Here is a 23,670-nt window from a genome sequence, read left to right on the forward strand (position 1 = left end):
TGTTGCCCCCCGCAGCAGGATCGTCGGAACCCACCACGCAGGAGACAGCCTCCGCCGGTTCTGACCTATACTCAGCTTGGTGAGCCTCAGCAATGGCGACGGGACCCCAATGTCAACATGGTGCAAACTGACCTCCCGAGGATGAATGGACAGCCAGGGCTGTACTACCCGCAGACACAACCACACCAGAGGATGATGCATCAAGCAGACCCCTGGTCATGGGATGCTGGCCTACCGAGAGGACAGCAGCAGGTTCGTATACCTCATGAAATGCCTTTGTTTATCTCCAGGCCTGCGTGGGACGCGGGACAATTCCAGCAATGGCAGCCATGGATGACAAGGACCCCCACCCCACAGCCGACATTTAGTCAGAACTAATTTAAACATTTGAACAATTGACCTATACGAACACTGGACCGTATGTCTAGCTCGGACACCAAAATCATGAATATGACATCTTGGAAAGAGACTGCGGCAGATATTCTAATTTAAAATAAGTTAATTTTATGTTTTTTTTTAAGATCACGAGTTCTTGGATGTTTAGAAAAACCTTTTGGACATTTTGCATGTTCTAGAGAGTCCTCTGGTTATCTTTTGTGCTGGATTGTACCGATAGTGAAAAGTCCTGCTAAAAGGTAATGTTAGGGTAGCATGGGTGACTTTCAGGGTAATTACGGAGAGTGCGCAGATACTGCGACGGAAAAATTATTACTTGAAACAACTGTAAAAGTTGCTTGGATAAGAAAGGAAGGCCACTTTTCTTCTTCCAAACCTCTGAAATGGAATAATTCCATGAGGAAGTGAATTTTTTTTTTCCTTTTGACTCTGCCACAGAAATGAGTTCTCTCATTCTTTTGATACCAGATGACTACTCTAGGTGTGCAAGCGTTTATTTGAATACATGCATATTTTTGTTTGAACTGTTGTATTGAAACCGTTATCGTACATTGTATTGTAAGTTGATGATAAGGTACCATGAAAATGAACCGGCCAGCTTATTTTTTCGGGGGGAGAGTGTGGGCAGGCCCACAAAGTACACAAATGTACGAGCAGGCCTTTAATTAGCACACCTGGCAGTCCCTCTATTGGTAATGATGGTTACCCCTGTAACATAATCGAAGAGTCCAGATACTGCAGGAGCTTGACCACACTTTGTGAGAAGGGCATTCTACTGTTACTTTTACCAAGAAATAACAAGTGTCTGTCTTTTCTCTTCATTTAAAGGGTCGAGGCGGGCAACATATGTAATACAATAGCATGATGGGAAATAGATTAAAAGATGACAAAATGGCAAACAATAGCGGGAAACGAAGGAAGAATGGAATTAGTCAAAAGCTAAATTGGAAAACAAAGAAAAGGGACAAGAAAAAAAAATAATAACACGACCAGGCTGCCGAGGATTGAAAATAAAGAGCGGGAAGATAGATGGACTGCAGACAACATTGTGCTAGAAACTTGCTAAATTTTATGCAAATAAGCTACCGGGGCTTTGTCCCTGACCCCACGCAGTAGGGGCTCTTCATCTATAACCTTCAAATGGCTCTATAACACCCCCGGCCCGTTTAATCACGTTCAATCACTGGCGTACAGGCGCGGGGGGGGGGTCTTTGTTCCACACCCAAGAGGAAATAAAAATAAATTTTAGGAGACAGCGTATAATGAAATGATTGGAAACAATGAAATGTTTTATTTGATGAATATAGTGGAAAAATCTATCACATTATTAGAATTTAATTTCGATAGGCAATTTTTTTTCCAGCTCGCTTTGCACGCTGGCGACTTTTTACAAATTTTCCCACATTACTATGTTTTGCCTCCTCAAAATTACGCAACAGGGTTGAATAAATGTGTTGTGCAAAAGCTATATTCTGTATATAACCGCGATTTGATTAAAATAGCGGCAATCTGCAAGGTTTAAGTGGCTTTGATATTAAGAAGTTCCGGGGGCTCCGCCTCGGACCTCAACCGCACAGCACTGCCGTATATAAGTATGGAAGGGTTGGGCCATGGCCCCAAAAAGTTCTACAAACAAGAACAAAAAAGGAGGAAAGAAAAGCAAAGGAAAAGTGTAGAATATGATTTTATTTACTGAATATAATGTCAAAAAATATCTTAATGTTAGATTCTCATGAAAAGGTGATTTTTTTTCTCGCTCGCTTCGCTCGCTAGGGACTTATATTACGAAACTTTTTAGCACATGTGCTATACTGCGCCCCTCGTTTTTGGAGGAAATGGAAAGAGAGAAGAGTGAAATATATTATTCTCTGGATATCATGTCAAGATCTATCACAAAATTTGATTTTTGTATTAAAAAGGTCAAAATTTTTGCTCGCTCGCTTCGCTCGCTCGCAACTTTAAAAAAAAAAAAAATCTGCCCGATATGCAATATATGGCCTTCTCAAAACAGTCGCCTCATTACACCATTACGCCTGTTCATACCATGACATGACCGGGAAATCTTTTGCTCTTGCCCCCCTGGCCACCGACCCCTGTTACGCTGCTGCCATTATGAGGTCGCGTCCCTGCCGGGAGTCTGTGACGCATATCCAGCGCCCGGATCCAATGTTGTCTTTATTATGACGTATATTTGACGTTCCCCAAAGGAGAGCCAGTCAATATTTTTATTATCATCCAAATCAGATATTTGGAGCAGATGTCTGATACGGGTGATAATGTAAATTATTACCCGTATCAGACATTTGAGCTGGTCATTTACGAAACCGTATTAACCTACATTTTCTGAGTATCGGGAAGGGATTGGTATATTCTTTCTATTTTCCTCTGTCTCAATGCGTGTCTTTATCTTCATCTGGAGGAAAGACTATACTATATTTACATTTTGTCCAACATTTATAAGATCGTGGGGTCTTTTTTTTTATTTTATTTTTTTTATTATTTTTTATTTGCTATTTGAAATATCTGGGTCTGGAGGAAAGACTACGCTAAACTTCTATGTTATTCAACATTAAGAAGAATTAATTTTTGGATCTTTATTTGGAAGATTGTTTAAATGTTTTATATAATCGGGTCGGGAGAAAAAAGACTGACTTTGGGCTATATGAACGCATTACTATAGGGTTTTAGTTTAGAACAGATTCGCCCAAAATTATAACATTTGTGGGTAAAGTCATTATCACATTTGTGGGTGAAATTATTACATTTGTGGGTAAAGGGTTTTAGTTTTTAGTTTTAAGTAACCGGGTCTGGAGAAAAGACCACGCTTGATTCTCAATTTACTCTTAGCGCAAATATTCACAATACGCGCCGTATAAGTTAAAACAACAACGAATACATTAATTCCACCAGTTTTAATTAACTGGGTCTGGAGAAAAGACAAAGCTCGATTCTTTTTTTTTTTACTGGAATATCATTATCGTATCTTAGTTTGGACTTATATTATAATTTTTGAAATAACCGGATCTGGAAAAAAAGACTTTGGACTTATATTATGATTTTTGAAACAACTGGGTCTGGAAAAAAGACTTTGGACTATATTATAATTTTTGAATTAACCGGGTCTGGAAAAAAGACTTTGCACTTTTGTGCTATATGAACGCATTACTATAGGATTTTAGTTTAGAACGGATTTGCCAAAAAGTCATTATTACATTTGTGGGCGATCAAAAATTATCACATTTGTGGGTGCAACAAACCTCCCAGCCGTTATTTCACAGAATGCGTTGTTGCCGGTGAAACAGCAGATGTGGTTCCACCGGTGGATACGGTACCCGCCGGCTGGTACCCTTCTTTACCGTCTGAACCATATCTGCCGGGTTGCCGCGATTTGATTTTATTATTAAAATATATGAATAAAAATGGTAGGTCCTATATAATTTTGAAGGAAATTAGTACCGTGTGCAGGTGTGCATGCATATCGAGAAACGATAGCAAGAACGATATCTGCCGAAGAGATATTGGTTCTGAATCCGCCGGAGTTGGAACACGATCCGCCGGCAGATAGCGTCACCATATATCGTGTAGTAAAAACCTTTCCCATTTTAACCGGGCAACGGGAATTTATACCGCCCTAAAATTTCCTTCAAAATTTTCAATTAGTTTTCTTACATGTTCTCTACACCCTTTACACCTTGAAAACATCCTGGCTCCAGTTCGTTGATTCCTGCAAGACTTAGGTGTCTAACGTGGATAAAAAAGCGAGGACATTAACATTACAGAGTGTTTTCCTTCAAAGATTATCATGCTTGTCTGAAGCTTTGACAAATGATCAATTGAATTCAATTACACTCAACTATCATCTATTATTCCAATCTCACCCACCCCCTCCCCCCAGACCTACATACAAACTTTTCTCGGTCAAATGACTCGATAACTTATCCCAAATATGTGAAATAAGTCTTATTCAAATGACAGACTATATTAAGTCAAATTACACACACACATATCAAGTAAACAAAATGAATATCAAAATACCTAAATAACATTTCATGTAATAATTTCACTTACATTGTTCTCATATAAAGACCTGTGAAAACATGTGCTGGTATAACAGCGATCCTGTTGAACTCTAAATTTCTGAAAAGCAAGATAAATACCAAAGTATCATTATTGATAAACTTCTGTATAAAAGCACACATCTGTCTTGTCTTTCTGCTTAATAACTCTTAACATGCCAAAGTAGCCAATTGGCGCATTTTCAAATGGGAAAATAAAGATCAGCTTGCGTTTCGTGCTCGCATCGTTAGTTAGATACCTATCCCAGTCTTAAGTGCTTAGAATGTAAAGTTAAAATTCGGGGGAAAATGTTCAGCTCGCGCTCCACGCTCGCATCAATCGTTATAGTTAGATACCTATCCCAGTCGTGCCTATACAATAAGTGCTTAGAATATCCAGTTTTCAAGTCAGAAAATAAAAATTTCCAGCTCACGCTTCGTGCTTGCATTAATTGTTAAGTTACCTATTTTCTTCATGATTACAAAAAGTGCTTAAAATGACAATTTTTCAGGACGGAATAAAAATAGTTTTCTACGCTCTTCGCTTGGCACTCCTTCCATTTCATTGTTGAGATGATTTTCGTGAGTCACTGAAAACCGTCATTAACAGGTTCCTTTTATGATCAGTATATAAAAATGTTCAGCTCGCGCTTCGTGCTCGCATTAGTTGTCTTATTTTATCTTGTCCATGATCACAAAAATTGCTCAGAATATTCTATATTAATGTCAATATATATGAGCGGAGATGCCCTCAGGGGAGTTTTCCTCAAGGGCTATCCTGGTACAGAGTTGTCCATCGGGGAACTTGTCCTCCGGCGGAGATTTTCTCCAGGGGACTTGTCCTCACGGGGACACGTCCTCCGGGGGAGATATATTGCTGAGGAGTTGTCCTCCAGGTTAGCAGTCCTCCTGGCAAGTTACCCTCCGGGGGAGCTGTCCACCTATGGAGTTGTCAGGTACAGGAGTTGTCATCCGAAGAATATGTCATAGAACCGTAGTAGTAGTATAGTAGTAGTAGTAGTAGTAGTAGTAGTAGTAGTAGTAGTAGTAGTAGTAGTAGTAGTAGAGTTTTAGTAGTAGCAGCAGCAGCGGCAGTAGTAGTAGTAGTAGCAGTAGTAGTTAGAAGTAGTAGTAGTAGTAGTAGTAGTAGTAGTAGTAGTAGTAGTAGTAGTAGTAGTAGTAGTTGTTGTAGTCGTAGAGGAGTAGTAGTAGTAGTAGTAGTAGTAGTAGAGTAGTAGTAGTAGTAGTAGTAGTAGTAGTAGTAGTAGTAGTAGTAGCAGTAGCAGTAGTACTAGTAGAGGAGTAGTAGTAGTAGCAGTAGTACTAGTAGAGGAGTAGTAGTAGCATAGTAGAGGAGTATTAGTAGTAGTAAGGAGCTTTCGATTGTCTGCGACTGCAACGTAGTCCTAGTTCACCGGAAGTGGTGACACCGCTCGTTCAGTATCACGTTCGTACATTGATGAAAACAGTTTCGATTTAAGTCGACATACCCGTACCAGGCCACAGCATATACCAGCGTGATAGCGAGCGGGCCGTGGGCCGATGCTCGCCCGCAGAATTAGGCGTAGCATCACGCTACGAACCAGTGGGGCGACTGTGGGTGCAACATTTGCACTCTTGCGCAAAAAGCCGATAAAAAACACAGTTGTTTGGAAATAGAACATCAATTACCTATCGGATATGTAGTGTCTAAAAACAGGACACACTAAATGTAATGGAAAAGCTGGTAACAAGCAGTAATTTGCAGTTTACCAGCCCTGCTGAATCAACGAAACTCGAATGTTGATGCAGCTTCATTCATTTTTGCTAATAGGATGACGTCATCATGTACGAACTAGCGCTCGTTCGAGCACTATGACACCGAACGTCAAAACCCTCAAATACGGGTCACAGATTTGGGCAGTGAACGAGAAGGCTCGTCACAGATTAGTTCGCGCATGTGCAGCGCTCCAAAAATTCCTTAATCTCGTACGTTCACATGGCTCGTCAAAGAAAACGAAAGCTATCAAGTAGAAGCAGAGGCGTCGATCCTTGGGGGGCAGGGGGGCGATCGCCCCACCAATGAAAATATTGGGGGGCAAACATATCGTTTTGCCCCCCCCCCCCATAATTCCACATTTGCAAAACTAAAATGAGATTGTAATGTTACACAGAAATCAGCAAGCGAGATTGAAATACACAATTCGTTCTTTATTTAAAATCGTGCTCAAAATGTCCGCTTTTCAGATTGGAATATGAAAATTTTCAGCTCGCGCTTCGCGCTCGCAGCATTTCTGTAGCAAAAACCCATACTTTTCATGATTAAATAGGTGAATAGAATTCCCCTATTCAGTTTTAAACCTCAAAAGAACTCCTGCTTCGATTTGCAATAATCTTTTGCTTGACATATATATCTTGTTCTTTATTAAAAACGTCCATTAAACTTTCAATTTTTTCAGATCGAAATATCAAAATTTTCAGCTTGCGCTTCGCGCTCGCATCTATTGTTGTAGATACCCATCTTAATCATTGGTACCAAAAATGCTTGAAATATCAAGCTTTCAGGTCAGAATATAAAGAAATTTCAGCTCACTCTTGACACTCACATTATCTGTGTAGTAAGATATGTATCCTCATCATGAGTTACTTCAAACAGTCCTAAACAGGAACCTTTTTTCTGTTTTCAGGTCAGTATACTAAAAAAATTCAGCTCGCGCTTCGCGCTCGCATTAATTTGTTGTGTTGGTGAGATATGTGTCTCTTTCTCATATATACACACATATATATATATATATATATATATATATATATATATATATAGGTCTATAGGTCTATATATAGGTCTATGTGTGTGTGTGTGTGTGGGGGGGGGTGGGTGAGTTTGTTTGTTTTATGTGATCAAGTGCCTTTGGAACGTTGATTCATGATTTCCCCCCCCCCAATCTGAAAAATGGATCGACGCCCCTGAGTAGTAGTAGTAGTACTAGTAGTAGTAGGCCTATGAGTTTTTAAAGGTCATCATCAAAGGATTAAACTTACATATCCAGCAGACCTGTCGGTCCAGCGAATAAATTACTCGATAACCGATCGATCACATTTCTTGATAAATCTCTGTGGAGTGAGAAAGGAAAGTAAATCGCATGTCATTTCACAAGAAAAAAAGAGGAGAAAAACGATTGTGGGAGTATGGAGGTAGAAAGAAACCACCATGGTGGAATATATAAAATGGACTGTGCTAGTTACCGGTCAACTAGCTGCCTCTTATACGTACAAGTACATTGATTTCTAAGAAAATAAGAATTACAAATCAAAGCAGTTGGGAATAAGCGATAATTGGATCAAAATGTACACAAAATGTTGGGCAACATACTGTCCATTGTGTTGGCAAATGTATGTTGCTAAAAAAAAAATATATATATATATTCTGGGCAATTATCAAATTGAGCAAATCTATTACCCAGTTATTAGTTTTTATTACCAAATTTGGGCAGATTTTAACCAACAGTATGTTTCCCAGGGTTTGTTAATAGTTGGGCATTTTTTGCCCAACTATTTTAAGAATGTAATTTTGACAAATGTGATCGTAAGTTACAAACGATTTTACAAACAAAATAACCACCGATGCAAATCTTGTATGTAGGATTGTTATTTACCTTAATAAAGGATCATAAAGTCGTTCGTAGAGTCGCTCGTAACTTTATGAAACACATACCAGGATCATATCCTGTATCTATACAAGTTTGTACCTCCTTGTTAGTTTTTAAAAAAATATGCAAAGCCTTTCATACGAATTGATAAAGAGCGAAATGATATTCCATTGATTTACAATGCTATGTATGTTTAAATTGTCACTTCCCACTCTATATTTTGGTGTTAATTGTTTCTGATGTTAGATATTTTGTATTTGGTATTTTTGATGTTGTTTGTTGTTGTTGTTCATAGTTATCTTGACATGTATTTTAAACTGCAGGGCGCCTTTGTAAAGCAGTTTTAAGAACTGAACAGGCCTACCCTGCAGTATAAAATAAATAAAACAAAATAAATATAAATAAATATAAAATGATTTATAGCGTTTTTTACATTCACCGATAGCAACGTATTCAAATTATAGATCCCTTAATTCCTCAGATATTTACGCTCAAAATATCTGCAAATTAATTTCAAAATGTTCCATTAATTTATTTAGTTATGCCGTATATAGAGCATTATCAACACTAAGCTCAAAATTCATTCATGTATCCTAATTCTAATTTTTTTCTGATTAAAAGCAATTGATTTCATTTTTCGTATCATTGTCACCGACGATTTCCTTCGAAACTATGAAACATAACTAAAAATCACAAATTAAAGAAAACAATGAAACAAATCTTAAAGAATTTTGATGCAGCCTTTCTTAATGTACTTTTGTTTTAAAAAAACATCCTTAAACGTCTGTCCAAATGAAAATGTAGTATTTTTAGCGTGAGTATATGATGACCAACCGAATTCTGATAAAGATTAAATATTGAAAAATCTGAATACAATGAACTATCCAATTAGCAAATTACGTCGCGGGTGACGTGCGTGTCGATTCTCGTCGCGATCGGACAATAAACGGACGAGATTCGACGGGTTGAGGGATGGGAGTGTGCCACACTACCACCTCCCCCCGGGCTATGCAATTCCAAAATAGCATGGGGTATAAAGGGTTAAATCGTAACGGATGGTTCTTGATTATGATCTCTTGAATACCATATGGAAATAAGATCTTATGACAATACTCACAGTTTTGTCAGACTTGTCAAAAATGTGAAGATGCCATCAGTCAATGATCTTATATAGTTGCCAGATAAATCTCTGCGAAAAAAGGAGAGAACACGTAATGGAATCATAAGAAAGTGATTTTTTATAATTGAGTCATCTAATTAGAGACAGACAGTTATACAAAACGAAACTGACTCTGGACCGATATAAAAACTATATTATGTCGAAGGCATACCATCTGTCGTTTTGGAGTCGGCTTCGCGTGTGAGACTGTAGCACGTCTTTGGCTTTCTGACTACAGGTACATGTATATGGAAGTTTTCCTCGTTTTTCAGGAGGTGTTCCTCGGGATGTTATTATCAGAAAAGGAGCTGATAATCTGATCGATACACGTATTATAGCATAAGTCACTCACATTTCCCATTATACTAACTGGCATGACTGATGTTTTGATCTTTAATGCATTATGTGATTTAAAAAATGATTGTCCAGAGCCTTTGTGGGAAAATACCCTAGCTGTCACCTTTCTTTGCAGGAGTGGTTAAATAAATCATTAAGACTGTCGGTTGGATCGAGCAAGCCTGCAATCTTCCAGGGTGATAGCTTGTATTTTTCCTCATTCAAAGGTACCTTATTCTTCATATTCCTTTTCGTGTTAACAATTTCTTTCGAGACACGTTGTGTGTAAATTTACAACAGAAGTTACATATACACGTAGAATATTCATCAAATAAAAAATGAAATATAGATCAAATAAAATTTTTCTATCGGGTTAAAGCTCTTTTAACATCTTGAAATAAATAGATAGCCTGTAAAAAATGTCGACACTTACAATGTACGTAGATCGTTCAATCCAGTAAAGGTTTCATTCGACAGGGAACTGATGGAATTGTACGATATGTCTCTGTTTAAAAGAATAATGAATTAATAAAACATAGTATAAATAATAACCCTCCAGTTCTCCGCAAATTAAGAGGACAATGTTCAACTAATGTTCTACCACGAATGCACATTGTTTGCTCCTTCATGTCAAATAATGAAAAATAATAAAATAAAAAACCCTTACAATGGAGTTATGCTATTTTAGCAAGCTGTAAGTCATACAGTTTGTACTAACCCACCATAATATGATAAATCATTAAATGAGCTATTATCAATTGGCTATATACTATGAAAAGAATGGCTTATATGACTACTGTAATTGTGCTCACATTTCAGTCAGACTTGTCAAACCTCTGAAGACACCATCAGGCACTGATCTTAAATAATTTTCAGATAAATCTCTGCGTTAAAGAGAGAGAGAAAAGTTTAGAACACGCATAGAAATAATAAGACAAAATGAAAATCATAAAAGGATCTAAAACTGCCGCTGTTCATGGAACAGTCCGCCACAAAATTAATGGACTGATTCATAGTTTAACTTCTAAAGAATTATATCTTCTATATTTCCGGAGTAAAAGTACTTATATAAAACATTTCTAGTTCGCAGCGGAGGACAGGTAAATTTGGCTCTGCGACACTTTCGATGTTTTCTTTGAGAACGTACTTGTAGGTAAAGGAGTTCCACAAGGCTACGTCATTCGACCGTTTTTCTTCGAAATACCATTACATCACTTGAGCCATCATGGAGGGAAGTAAAGTGTCGAGAATAATTTTTAAGGCAAAAGTATCGCTTTCTATTTTACTTTATAATACCGTCTAAAAGAACGGAATGAACAGTATCTAGCAAACCCGTTTTTAGTAATCACTCAACTGTCTATAGAATTTCTAGTTTGAGCATAAAAACCTATGTAAATTGTTACTATATAATAATAATTGAAACGAATAATGTTCATCGGTTGTGAAAAAACATGTAGGTAAGCTGTCTTCAAGTAGGGCTACTGTGAACTTAAAGGTAAATGCTAGTTTTGGTAATGATTTCAAAATGAGTTCGTACAGAATCCAATGAAATGACCACCAAAGTGTCTGTTTGTATAAATAAAACGTACGTGCCAAAGGATTTTGGAAGAAATTGCGTAATTGCTGAGAAATTAGCAAATAAGCACAGGATTCGGCTAGAGCGTCGGGCCCGACATTCAAAGCAATAATTATACACTGTCCAACGTGTGCTTATCTGTGTTGGGGATATTCAGTCTGAACATTTTTCAGCGTAGATTTCAAGATTTCACAAAGTTCAGTTTATGTAACTGTACCAGATCTAGATCCTCGATGATATACTAACAATTAAGCCTTGTTTTACAGACTTTCTCATGAAATCAGTGTTTACTGCAACTACTGGAATTTCTCTTTAAACGGTTAATTTCCCTGTTTTGTACTGAACGAGGTCCTGTTTTCATTATGATTAGTGTTTTGTGATAAAGCAATGAAAGACCAGGGGCCCGTTGCATAATTTTTTTTACCTGAGAAAACTCTGGTAAAAACTGAAAACTAAGGTTAGTCTGATTTCTGCCATTGACTTTAACACAGGGCAAAAACTCCGGTAAAAACAACCTGAGTCTTCTCAGGTAAAAAGTTTTATGCAACGGGCCCCAGGTAGAGCAGTTTCCTAACTGGAGTGGCTACGCTGGGCAAATAAAACGTTACTATCGTAATTATTATTATTCTCACTAAAATAAATAATGTAAGTACTTACAATGTAAGTAGATTGTTCAATCCTGTAAAGGTATCATTCGACAGGGAATTGATGATATTGTTAGACATATCTCTGTTGACAATAAGGGAAAATGGAAAGTAATAAAATAATTATCAAAAACCCTTTATTCCACAATAAATTAATGACCTATGTCACTGTCGTCAGCACGGTTATAATAAACGCCCCTGAAATACATTTATTTTGAACATTCCAACCCTCACGATTATTTTCCGTTTTTCAAATCACTATGATCAACCCCACAAATTGTATTATCACTATTTCAATAATTATTACCATAAGTATAATTCCATTGTTCAGTTATTATCGCAACCCCCCCCCCCTCCCCTTACACTTTAAATTTGAGTTTGCATTTTAAACACGTATCTCTTCACAAATGACTTACTTTTATTCCAAGCCAATACTACATTGGGGGTAGTAGTTTCACCGTATACATCATAAATTCTTTCGTGGGTATGTGTTGGTTTTGCAAAGGACCAACAAAACTCGACGTTCCAACAGGTGTGTTCTTGTCGTAAGTGTCGTAAGACGACAACAGACTCGTCAAAACGTGTGTCGAAACGAGAAGTTTGTCGAGACGACAAGAACACACTTGTCGAAACGTCGAGTTAGAGTGGTCCTTTCAAGGACCAACACATGTCCACGAAAGATACATAGTGTACCGTAAGACCATTTCTACCTCCATGGTTAAACTAATACACTCTCTCTTCTTCACCATGGAAACCTATATTGAATATCTTTGTGTTGGGCTTCTGCCTTACTTGACCTGGCTTAACGTTTAAAGGACTGGGCTATTTGATATGTATTGAGGACTGCGGGCATGATGCCCCCTTCTGATCTCGGCCGCCGTTTGCGCGATTGTGTCGAAATTCGGCACACACATTCTTTGCCACATAAACTCCAAGCAAGTATTTCTTAAATCTAAAAATAATAGTTTTTTATTATAAATAAAACATGCAAAATTTATTCGTGAAAAACATTATTTGCATATTTAACAACCAATTCCACTTCAAATTTTCTCCTTTTTCCATATGTAATCTTTGTAATCTAATTTAAAGGTTTCTACAAAGAAAAAATGCAAAAGCCAATTTTTTCCTTATGTATTTCTTTGTTTTTTTTTAAAATATATATATTTGTTTTTTTATCTTTTGCTTTTCATTATTTTCTTAATGTAAATTATAATAGACCAAATATATAACTAAATTAAATCCTAAATTAATTAAGCAGACTAATTACAACGAAAAATAATTTCACTTTTATGAATTTCATCTCCCATACTCTTTGTACACAAAGTATAAAAATGAGTCATTTTCGGCATGACATGGTCTCGTAAAAAGTCATGTGGCGTCGCAATGCTATACCTGTATGTCGCTATCTTTTTGCGTTTCGAAAATATCGCGCAAAGCGTTGATGGGGGCATCATGCCCCCCCCCCCCAGTCATTTGAGGGCTAAAATCTTCTTAAAATTTATTTCAAAGTAATTTTTACTAAACCTTTTTAATATAATGAAGGCGAGATAGCTCAGTCGGCAGAGCGGGGGTTTCGAATTACGGTGACCCGGGCTCGATTCCCACTTGGTGAGCTAGTGCCCTCTGGTAACGGATTTATCCTCATTACCAGGTTCCTCGGAGAGGACCTTAAGCCGTCGGTAATCTGGTTGCTTGAGTTCAAGCATTCACGGTTTATTAGCACGAGGCTAAAAAAATCGCCACCATGATATGGGGAGGTCATTCCCACTTCACCCCTATCCACAGATACCGATGTTTCTCTGTCTTGATTTTCCAGTATATAGGTCTACAATGCATGACCATTTCTGGATATTTATTCTTTATTTATATGAAACGTCTTTGTGCGTAAAAAGTTTACTTACAGTTTCAGCAGCTTTATCAGGTTGATAAAACAAAGATCCTCAATCCGCAATATATTATTCTTATGAAAACTCCTGAAATAGCGAGGATAAAAGAAAACATTTTGAAATTGCAATAATACATAAATACTTAAAAACATAACTTATTAATGCAAAAGCCCCGCCTGAATTACTTTGCCAACAAACCTATGCCAACACTCGAACCCACTGAACCATTAAAACCCGTTTCAAATTTAGGTAAATATCTGAACATTTTCAAATACAAACAGTTTGTGGTCTTTCATCTACACCATTATGAAATTCAGTTGTTCTACTTCATTCTGATACCGAATATAATATGAATAGTTTACGCATAGATGAGCAAGACGAGTTTGAAAGTTGAATGTAAAAATCAAGTTAGGCAGAAAAATTACCCAAGATCTGTTCAGGATGTTATGGGCTTGCGTAAGAAAATGATGGCTCATTTGCATATTGTATTCTTAGTTAACTTTCTTTCACTCGTCCCTGAATATGTTCTGATTCACATGTGAGTTTCTGCGCAATCAGATCGAAGGATTACAGTATAGAGCTTTTAACTGTTATCACAAATCTGTTACTTTAGCATTTTCTTATGAAACTGCATGGCCCCCAGAATTGCTGGTTAATTATGGCGTTGAAGGGATCCAGAGTTTGATACAATCGTACCTGCTGACAGTCATGTTCGTGGTATAAAGCCTAGTGCTAGATCGTTATATTAGAGAGTTTTTGCAACTACTACACAGACGCTTTCTGGAATGTAAAGAATCCATTTTCCAAAGCCCTTTACGACAAAGCAGTCTTTGTCGAAAATCGGTGAATCAAAACAGCAGTGTCCTCCATAAATCTGGACGAACGACATAGCGTTAATTTTCGTCAGCTCCGAAACTAACGCCGATCAGCTGTCCCGGTTAACCATTGCTCGACAAAGACCTGTCAGCTGTTCATTGTGATTTGAATGGCATTTTCAATAGATTTACTATGTTGTAGAATCCGTCCCCTTAGCGCTGCCAAAACTCGCTTTTATAAATGAGCTCTAATAATCAAAAGAGGAACTCGGAACCAGACGGCAAAAACTGAGATATTAACCGGTTTGCAGACAGGACCACACTCATTTTAATCCGGCATTAAATTACAGTGTTAGTTCAACACCTTTGATTGTTACTTTAACACCCTTTGGTGAAATGTTCAATCTCTATGGTGTAGTTTTTAACACATCAGGGGAGTACTACTGGTGTCAGTTTTAACACTCCAGTACAGTGTATAATCCATGATACTGACGTTCTAACACAAGATATAAGTACCTACTTTCTACGCTATATGCATGATATGTGACTACAACTCACAGTTTGATCAGTTCTCTCAAAGTCTCCAGGTCTGATCGAATGATTTCCTGAATGCCAGTCTCGGTAATCTTTCTGAAATTCATGAAACATAAAGACAGTGCAAAGATCCGTTATAATTTATACATATATAAATAAAAAGAAAGCGAGATTATAGAATTACCTCTCCATAAAATATAGATCATCTAAAACAAGAAACTTAATGAAAGGCTGCAATGCGTTTAAATTTTATAAATTCCTTGAACTCCTATGGAATTCCCTCTTCAATTATGTCCTGTTATAAAGTAAGGTCAAAATGTAAGACATTATTATGTATTCTTGGTTTTTATGCGAATATTCTTGTGACAAAATTTTACTTACAACTCTATGAGAAGCTGATATGCTGTCAAATTAAATGGCATTGATATTGGTACTGGCCCCGTTCCGTTGGTCGATTGCCCATGAAAAGATCTGCAAACATAGGGATCAAGGAAAGAAAGCGGGAAAAATATAATTCGTTTCTTATTGTTATAGTGATAGAAAAAAAATCTGTTACAACAAAATTATTGCCACATATATAAGTATAAATTCTTCAAATGGGCTAATTCCCTGCTGGAATGAACACAGTGCCACACGGTGTGATCACAGTGTGTCCACATAGTGATCTATGTAAAAATATTAGTCACAAAAATGCTCAAATTCAACAGTGTGAAGATATTTCCACAATGTGGATAACTCGAAAGTGTAATTGTCCACAGTGTGTTATGGTCGACAATGTGAATATGTGATTCACACTGTTGAAATGCTCAAATTCAACTGTGTGAAGGTGATTTCACATTGTGCTCCACACTATGAACAGACTGTGGCACACACTGTGAGACACTGTGCTCTTTCCACAATGGAATTGACAGCTACATTGCATCAAATTCATTTTGCTTCTCTGTGTTACTTCCTTCAAATAATGGCAAACATGATGATAGATTTAAAACACTCCATCAATTTTCTTTCTTTCTCTCTCTCTCTCTCTCTCTCTCTCTCTCTCTCTCTCTCTCGCTCTCTGAACAGTTGCTGACAACGAATGTAGAGGGCAGCAACACACAGCAGTACTGCAAAGTGTTGCTGCCCTCTACATTCGTTGGTTGCTGACATGGGAACTCTGTTAATCGACGAATGATAACCCTGTGTGACCTTATTTTGGGTGTACTTACAGATATCTTGTAGATTTCAAAATGCCTGTATCATCAACAACGTTAGGACCTTCGCAAAATACACTGTACCAAGAACACTCGCAGGTGGGCGAACAGTTTGCTAGTGGATCTGTTATATAAAAAAATGGGGGCAATGATAATTCCACCATTAACGTAAATCAAAAGATGAATATAAAACAAAGGGTACTATGGAACTTTCGCAACCACTATGCAGACGCTTTCTGGAACATTGAGAATCTATTGTCAAAATCATTTCATCTCAAAGTAGCCTTTGTCGAAAATCTGGGAATTAAAACATCAGTCTCGTCGTGGACTCTGGACAAATGATATATTCTTTGTCAATTTTTCGTAAGCTCCGAATCTTACGACGAGCTGCTATCCCCATTTACCAATTTTCGACAAAGCCCTTTAATCTGTTCGTTGTAACGAGAAGAGCGTTTTCAATAGATTCTCAACGTTCCAGAAAGCGTGTGCGCAGTGTTGCGGAAATTCGCTAATCATAAATTGACCATTAACGTGAAATATAAGATAAATTATGTAGCAGCATCGTATAAATCTTTAAAAAGGCTACGAGGTACACATTTAGGTTTATACCGGGAAGCCAAGAAAATGCAGGAAGGTAAATTTGTATTGCATCGGCGGTAGAATAATTTGCTAACATGGAGAACGATATACCAGGATTCTTGATTTGGTGAGGTTGACCTTATTGTGATAATGTGAAAGTTATTTGAGGGTCATTCTTGGTCACGATTGTGACCGAAAGTATGACAAACCTTGACTAAAATTAGTTATAAATCTAAGAAAAATTGAAATATTTTTTTAGAAATATTTTTTGCTGTCTCCAATTTACATGCAGGTTTAAGGTCAGAGGTCAAAAGAAGTGGGTAACGTGTGTGCCTTCACACAGAAGCATAATTTTGAAGTTTAATTTCTTTGTGAAATTCCTGTGAATTTCATAATGAAATTAAACTTTCACAATTAGCAAAATTAGTTACAAATCCCTAAAATCTTTAACACCCTTTGGTGAAATGTTCAATCTCTATGGTGTAGTTTTTAACACATCATATTTTTTGCTGTCTCCAATATACATGCAGGTTTAAGGTCAGAGGTCAAAAGAAGTGGGTAACGTGTGTGCCTTCACACAGAAACATAATTTTGAAGTTTAATTTCTTTGTGAAATTCCTGTGAATTTCATAATGAAATTAAACTTTTACAATTAGCAAAATTAGTTACAAATCCCTAAAATCTTTAACACCCTTTGGTGAAATGTTCAATCTCTATGGTGTAGTTTTTAACACATCATATTTTTTGCTGTCTCCAATATACATGCAGGTTTAAGGTCAGAGGTCAAAAGAAGTGGGTAACGTGTGTGCCTTCACACAGAAGCATAATTTTGAAGTTTAATTTCTTTGTGAAATTCCTGTGAATTTCATAATGAAATTAAACTTTTACAATTAGCAAAATTAGTTACAAATCCCTAAAATATTTAACACCCTTTGGTGAAATGTTCAATCTCTATGGTGTAGTTTTTAACACATCATATTTTTTGCTGTCTCCAATATACATGCAGGTTTAAGGTCAGAGGTCAAAAGAAGTGGGTAACGTGTGTGCCTTCACACAGAAGCAAACATTTTGAAGTTTAATTTCTTTGTGAAATTCCTGTGAATTTCATAATGAAATTAAACTTTTACAATTAGCAAAATTAGTTACAAATCCCTAAAAATCTTTAGATGTATAACAAATTAAAATCAAGATTTTAATAATTTAAGAATGAGCCTTGAAATCTCGTAATTTTTTTGTTTAAATTCCCAAGCCTGGACGACAGATGAGAAAGTTGTGTCATTAATAGCCCTTTATAGGGATGTACGTTCTTAGGGTAAGCTGTAAATTAAAATGGGTATTAAAATAGCTGTAAGCCAGTTTACAGTTTTTCCAAGTCCTTAACCCTTTTTTCGGCTAATTTCAAAGCAAGGTATCACTTAAGATTTTTTTATAATAACAAGATGCATAATTTGCAAAGGCCTGGTAAATAGAATAGCCTATTGAGGTTCAATTTATAATATGGCTAAGTGCAAATTACCAGTCCCTAATGGACGCTCTGTTATTTTCAAAAGAATATATTCTAAAGAACATATGAATAATTAAGAAGTCAAAGTTGATGCTTATCTCAATGAATATCAAACCACAATGCCACTTGAGTATAAATGACCTTCTTGATGATCATGCGCAAAAATGGAACCAGGAAAACTAAGAACTGCTTTGTTGTGACGGTTTCCATCTAAATGCACGTCGCACAGGCTAAATAAACATGAAAAGAGGCCCCTTTTTATACCAAATAACGAACAATTCAATGAAATCAATGATCTTGATATAATTCTTCTTTTTTATCAGTATAAGGAGAGTCATCAGATATGTAAACGAATCAATCTTTGAAGGCGATTAATTATTAGGACAGGCGGTGATTTAGAGCGAGAGAGTGTTTGTGGGGGTGTGAGAGAGGGTGTGTGAGGGTGTGTGTGTGTGTGTGTGTAAGAGTCAGAGAGGGAGAAAGAGATTGGTGATGATATGATTGATGAGATATCACTCTGGGGTGCTGCTCCGGAAGAGACAGCGGGTATGGGGCGACTTCTTCCCTCTGTGATTTTTCGGGAAAATATTCGCTAATTATAAATTCACCATTAACGTGAAATATAAGATAAATTATTTAGCAGCATCGAATAAATCTTAAAAAGAGGGATAAAGAGAGTGTGACGAAAGGCTACGAGGTACACATTTAGGTTTATACCGGGAAGCCAAGAAAATGCAGGAAGGTAAATTTTTATTGCATCGGCGGTAGAATAATTTTCTAATATACCAGGATTCTTGATTTGGTGAGGTTGACCTTATTTTGATAATGTGAAAGTTATTTGAGGAACATTCTTTGTCACGATTGTGACCGAAAGTATGACAAATCTTGACTTAAATTAGTTATAAATCCAGGGGCGGATCCAGTTTCCGCCAAGGGGGGGGGGGCCTGAACTTTTTTTTCATCCATATTTTTCCCGATTGGCAGCTGAAAGTTGATTTTGGAAAAAGAGGAAAAATGAAAGAGAATGATATTTATCATAGAGAAAGGTATTGGTTCTTTAGGTAGAAATGGCATCATCATCAGCAGCATCAAAAATAGCATCAATATCGTCACGGTCATCATCATTATCATCATCACCTTCGTCATCATCACCACCATCATCATAATGGTCATCATCAGCAAAAGCAGCATCAGTATCACCAGGGAATTGCCTCCCAAACCACCCCGGGTATCACCATCTTCATCATCATCATCGTCGTCGTCGGCATCACCATCACCAACGTCAACGTTATCATCATTCATTATCACCGTCATCATCATTACCACATTCATGCTTATTGGCAGTTAATTTGTGAGGAAATAGGTCTTTACCGCAGAAGATCTCATCGACGTTCTCTTCGCAGTCGGGATAGTCATCGCAGACGTAGCGCATTGGTACGCACCGAAACCAATCACCAAAGTTACACATGAATTGTGTTGCGTCACAAAACTGATTATCTGGTGGTGTAAAAGAGAATATCAATATTACATCATACCGTTATGAAAAGTACACAAATTGTGATAGTGGACTATGTGAAAATATTATTCATATTGTTCAAATGCTAAAATTTAACAGTCTGGAGATATATTTTCACACTGTGGACACCTCGACAGTGTGACTGTAGTCGACTATGTGCATATTGACATCTTATACCCCTTTACACCAGATGCAGTTCCCGCTACGTTCTTGAAGTTCAGAAAAAACCCTAAAAGCGCCAACTTTGTTTGATTTTCTCGAAAGATGTGACATTTTCACGTGCGTGCTACGTCCGCGCCACATTATTGTGAAGTTTATGCTGCGTGTGTGGTGTGCCCACTAAGTTTATTCTGCGCGCAGAACCGTTTCATGCTGCGTCGAAACGGTTCCCGCAATGATCTGACTACATCTAGCAGATAGTGCGACTTGTTTTGTCTCGTCGATTTCGACGTAGCGCCAACCGATACACCATGGACCTACTACGTCCTGGATGTAGTCAGAACGCAACGGGAACCACTTCGACGCAGCATACACCCCTTTTGCGCGCAAAATAAACCTAGTGGGAACATTCTTCATAAGAACCTGGCGCGGACGTAGCATATACACTTGACAATCTCATATTTTTGAGAAAAATCAAATGAGGTTGGCGCCGGGTGCTAGGTTGTCTTCGGAATTTCAACAACGTAGCGGGAACTTCACCTGATGTATAAGACGCAGTGACAGCAGAATGTGCGTGGCGGTCGCGCAGTAGACATGGACAGAGTTGTCGCTCTTCCTTTCAGTTCAATTACGTCTATGCTACGTAGTTGGAGCTGTCAGTAGGTCCTAGGGAGGTCCTTGCTGCGTCATTACTACGCACTGTTCAGACGGCGCTCCTGCTACGTTTACTGTGGACACATGCTCAAAGTCCACGTAGCGGAAATCGGGTCTCCAGAGATCATGCAGACTATGTCACGTCAATAGCAGTTCTCGCTACGCTCTTAGTACGTGGTAGCAGCTCCCACTGCGTCATATCCAATTTCCTTTGACGTAGCGAGAACTGCATGGACGTAGCGTTGGTGTAATAAGGGGGATTGATTACGTGTATGGTTTAGTTGTTTTTAATGTCATCATAACCTACAAAGACCTATAAACACTTGGGTGGTCATTCGATTGGATTCTGTAAAAACTCATTTAGAAATCGTTGCCACAACTGGCATTTATCTTAATTTTACAGTATATGGCTTCTGAGAGCAGGTGAGGACACAAAACTATATACTTACCACAAATGTATTCATCGTCTGAATAAGGGCATCGATTTTGTCCATCGCACACGTCGGTAAGGTCAAAGGTCAGAGAGCTGTTGAAGCAGGCGAATCCCCCTTCTTGATCATTGTTGGTATAATTTCTAGGAGAAGCTGAAGGAAATTAGGAAGAGAGGTAATTCATTTGGTTAGGACTCGGTATTGTCAATGATTTGTGACTTTAATTCAATAATAGACACGTATTCAAAATTCGTATACTGTAAGTTTTCATCCAATGCATCTTTTGAAGAGGTGATCTTGAAACTACTTTCTTCCATCCCACACTTTACTTACATTATATCATACATTAATATTACCATTTTGGCATGGGGTTGTGCAATCCAAACACAATTACAAAGGATACTGTTGTTGCAGAAGAAGGCCCTTAGAATAATTGTTCAAACTCATTTCAGATCACACACAGATGTCCTTTTTCCCAAAATAATATTCTTAAAGTGAATGATTTATATCTTTTCCAACTCGCCCAATTTATGTATAAACTAAGTAAAGATATCCCCACATTGTTTGTAAATATGTTCTGTAAAAACTCCACCATACATGATTACCCAATGAGACAACGTAATTGTTATCACCTACCCCAACCCGTAATCTATTAGCAAAAAAACTCTTTCGTCTCTTTTGGACCAGTGTATTGGAATTCACTGCCCAATGACTTCAAAGAATCACCAAGCATTAATATTTTCAAGCGCAAACTTAAAAAGATGCTAATTTGTCAATACTCCACACCGAGTCAAGCTAACATATAACTGTAACTAAAAGTATTTATATCTAATCTTTAAATATCTATAAATTTGCCTAATATATATTATAAATAATGTCACTACAGTGCCTAATGACCTGTGTACCTGCCATGTTCCTCTTTTCATTTTCAGTTTTATTTGCACCACCCTTTTCTCCCTCCCTCTTTCTTTTGCCTCCCTTTTCCACTCTTATAATTTCTACTTAAAATTTTATCACTATTATCGTTACCATTACAATAATTATCTAAATTACTTTCCATTTTTTGTTGTCGCTTATTCGCTCTATTTTGGTATTTTGTAGATTACGTATTTTAAGTTCGTTTTCCGTCCGTCTCATGTATATAGGTTATGTTAGTATTGGAACTAAGTTTAGGGACTTGTCTTTTTTAAGAAGCTCTGCTTTTCTTGGGTTCATATTAATTCAGTTTTGTCAATCAGCAATATCAAATTTGAAAATTGAGTAAATTCAGTAAATTTATCTTCAATATTTGTTATGAAATGTCATTGAACTGTATTAAGGACGTTCCACAGTTAAAGTGAAATCCATGTCATTTTCACCAAACTTTGCCCATAGATACTTAAGAACCTTAATATTCGAAATATGCAAAAATTAACATAGGTCCATGAGCTTGATTTTTTGCTATAGAGCTTCAAAGTTCTCCCAAATTGATGTTCTTAAGAATTGCGCATTCAAAAGAATTTGGCATTTTTAGACCTCGCAAGATCACTACAATGAGTTTAAACCTCTATTACTCAGTCAAAATACATGAAAAAGTCTTCAAATTTCGCAAGAGAGTTAATAATTGTATCGTTAGAATAGAGAATCTAATTATTGTGCTATTTGTTTGCAACTTTAAGTCTAACAGCACAGTCAGTTCTTAAAAATGGCGTAAAAGATAACAAAAACCCAATCTAAAAAATGTGAAATTTCAATAACAGACTACAAAAGTACAATAAATGCTGCACTTTATACAAAATCCATGTCATTTTCACCTAAATTTGCAAAGTTGTAGAGGAATCTATACTTAAGAGGTACAAACATTAAAAAATAGGGGTTCATGTGCTTGTTTTCAAACTATTAGCATTTTTATATGAGCAAACGTGTTTTTTAAAACACCAAAAATGCGCCAAATGCTTTGTATCTATGTGAAGAAAAATCAAAACCACTCTACCATTTATTCAAACTCGGGGTCATATTCGTGATTCTTGGCAGTACTGCAGAGTAAAGTATTTTGAAATTGTAGAGATATTTTTTTAAATGGTCCATGGAATAATTCAATTTTTTAGCTTCTTAAAATAACGCATCGGATGTGCAGTTAGGATGCAGATGATGAGAAAAATCAGCTCGTACCCACAGCTAATTAATCACCTGTTCATCCATTGGGACGTCAGCGCGCGGAGTGTTAAATATGCGCAGATCATAATGCGCAAAAACATAACTGTGGAACGTCCTTAATTTGAGTATTTAATATTTTGAACATGTGTTTACACTGTTACTTCGATTATATCATTTTTGAACGGAAATAAATAAATTTAAATCTAACAAAATAAATAAATACAATTTGTATTATACAGAGTTAACTGACAGACCTTCTGTACACTAATCAACAGGAGGAATATGATTTTATGCGGGAGTCTTGGAAGATGACAGGCAAAATTAATAAACATCTTATTCGTTGGTTAAGATCGGGCAAATGGTTAGGAGCATTTCATCAACATATTTGCCAGACAAGTTGTCAGATCTGACAACTTTCCTTGATTGTGATTGGTCAAGAGGCACTGTTACTATGGGAACTGTCGTATAAAA

At 37.1% G+C, this 23,670-nt stretch overlaps 1 protein-coding gene across 1 annotated transcript in view; it reads right to left on the minus strand.

The window, feature by feature from the left end:
- LOC129279004 (G-protein coupled receptor GRL101-like) overlaps nucleotides 1-23,670 on the minus strand; it is a 52,766-nt gene that overhangs the window by 13,952 nt on the left and 15,144 nt on the right. The window contains exons 2-13 of the mRNA XM_064111248.1: nucleotides 21,082-21,216; nucleotides 19,675-19,800; nucleotides 16,236-16,344; nucleotides 15,409-15,498; nucleotides 15,052-15,123; nucleotides 13,694-13,765; nucleotides 11,806-11,877; nucleotides 10,385-10,456; nucleotides 10,006-10,077; nucleotides 9,195-9,266; nucleotides 7,470-7,541; nucleotides 4,465-4,533 (exon numbers count right to left, since the gene is read on the minus strand). Coding sequence (XP_063967318.1) covers nucleotides 4,465-4,533; nucleotides 7,470-7,541; nucleotides 9,195-9,266; nucleotides 10,006-10,077; nucleotides 10,385-10,456; nucleotides 11,806-11,877; nucleotides 13,694-13,765; nucleotides 15,052-15,123; nucleotides 15,409-15,498; nucleotides 16,236-16,344; nucleotides 19,675-19,800; nucleotides 21,082-21,216 — 1,033 coding nt within the window. The remainder of the gene's footprint in view (nucleotides 1-4,464; nucleotides 4,534-7,469; nucleotides 7,542-9,194; nucleotides 9,267-10,005; nucleotides 10,078-10,384; nucleotides 10,457-11,805; nucleotides 11,878-13,693; nucleotides 13,766-15,051; nucleotides 15,124-15,408; nucleotides 15,499-16,235; nucleotides 16,345-19,674; nucleotides 19,801-21,081; nucleotides 21,217-23,670) is intronic.

This window comes from Lytechinus pictus, chromosome 16 (genome assembly GCF_037042905.1).
Source record: "Lytechinus pictus isolate F3 Inbred chromosome 16, Lp3.0, whole genome shotgun sequence".
Lineage (NCBI taxonomy): Eukaryota > Metazoa > Echinodermata > Echinoidea > Temnopleuroida > Toxopneustidae > Lytechinus > Lytechinus pictus.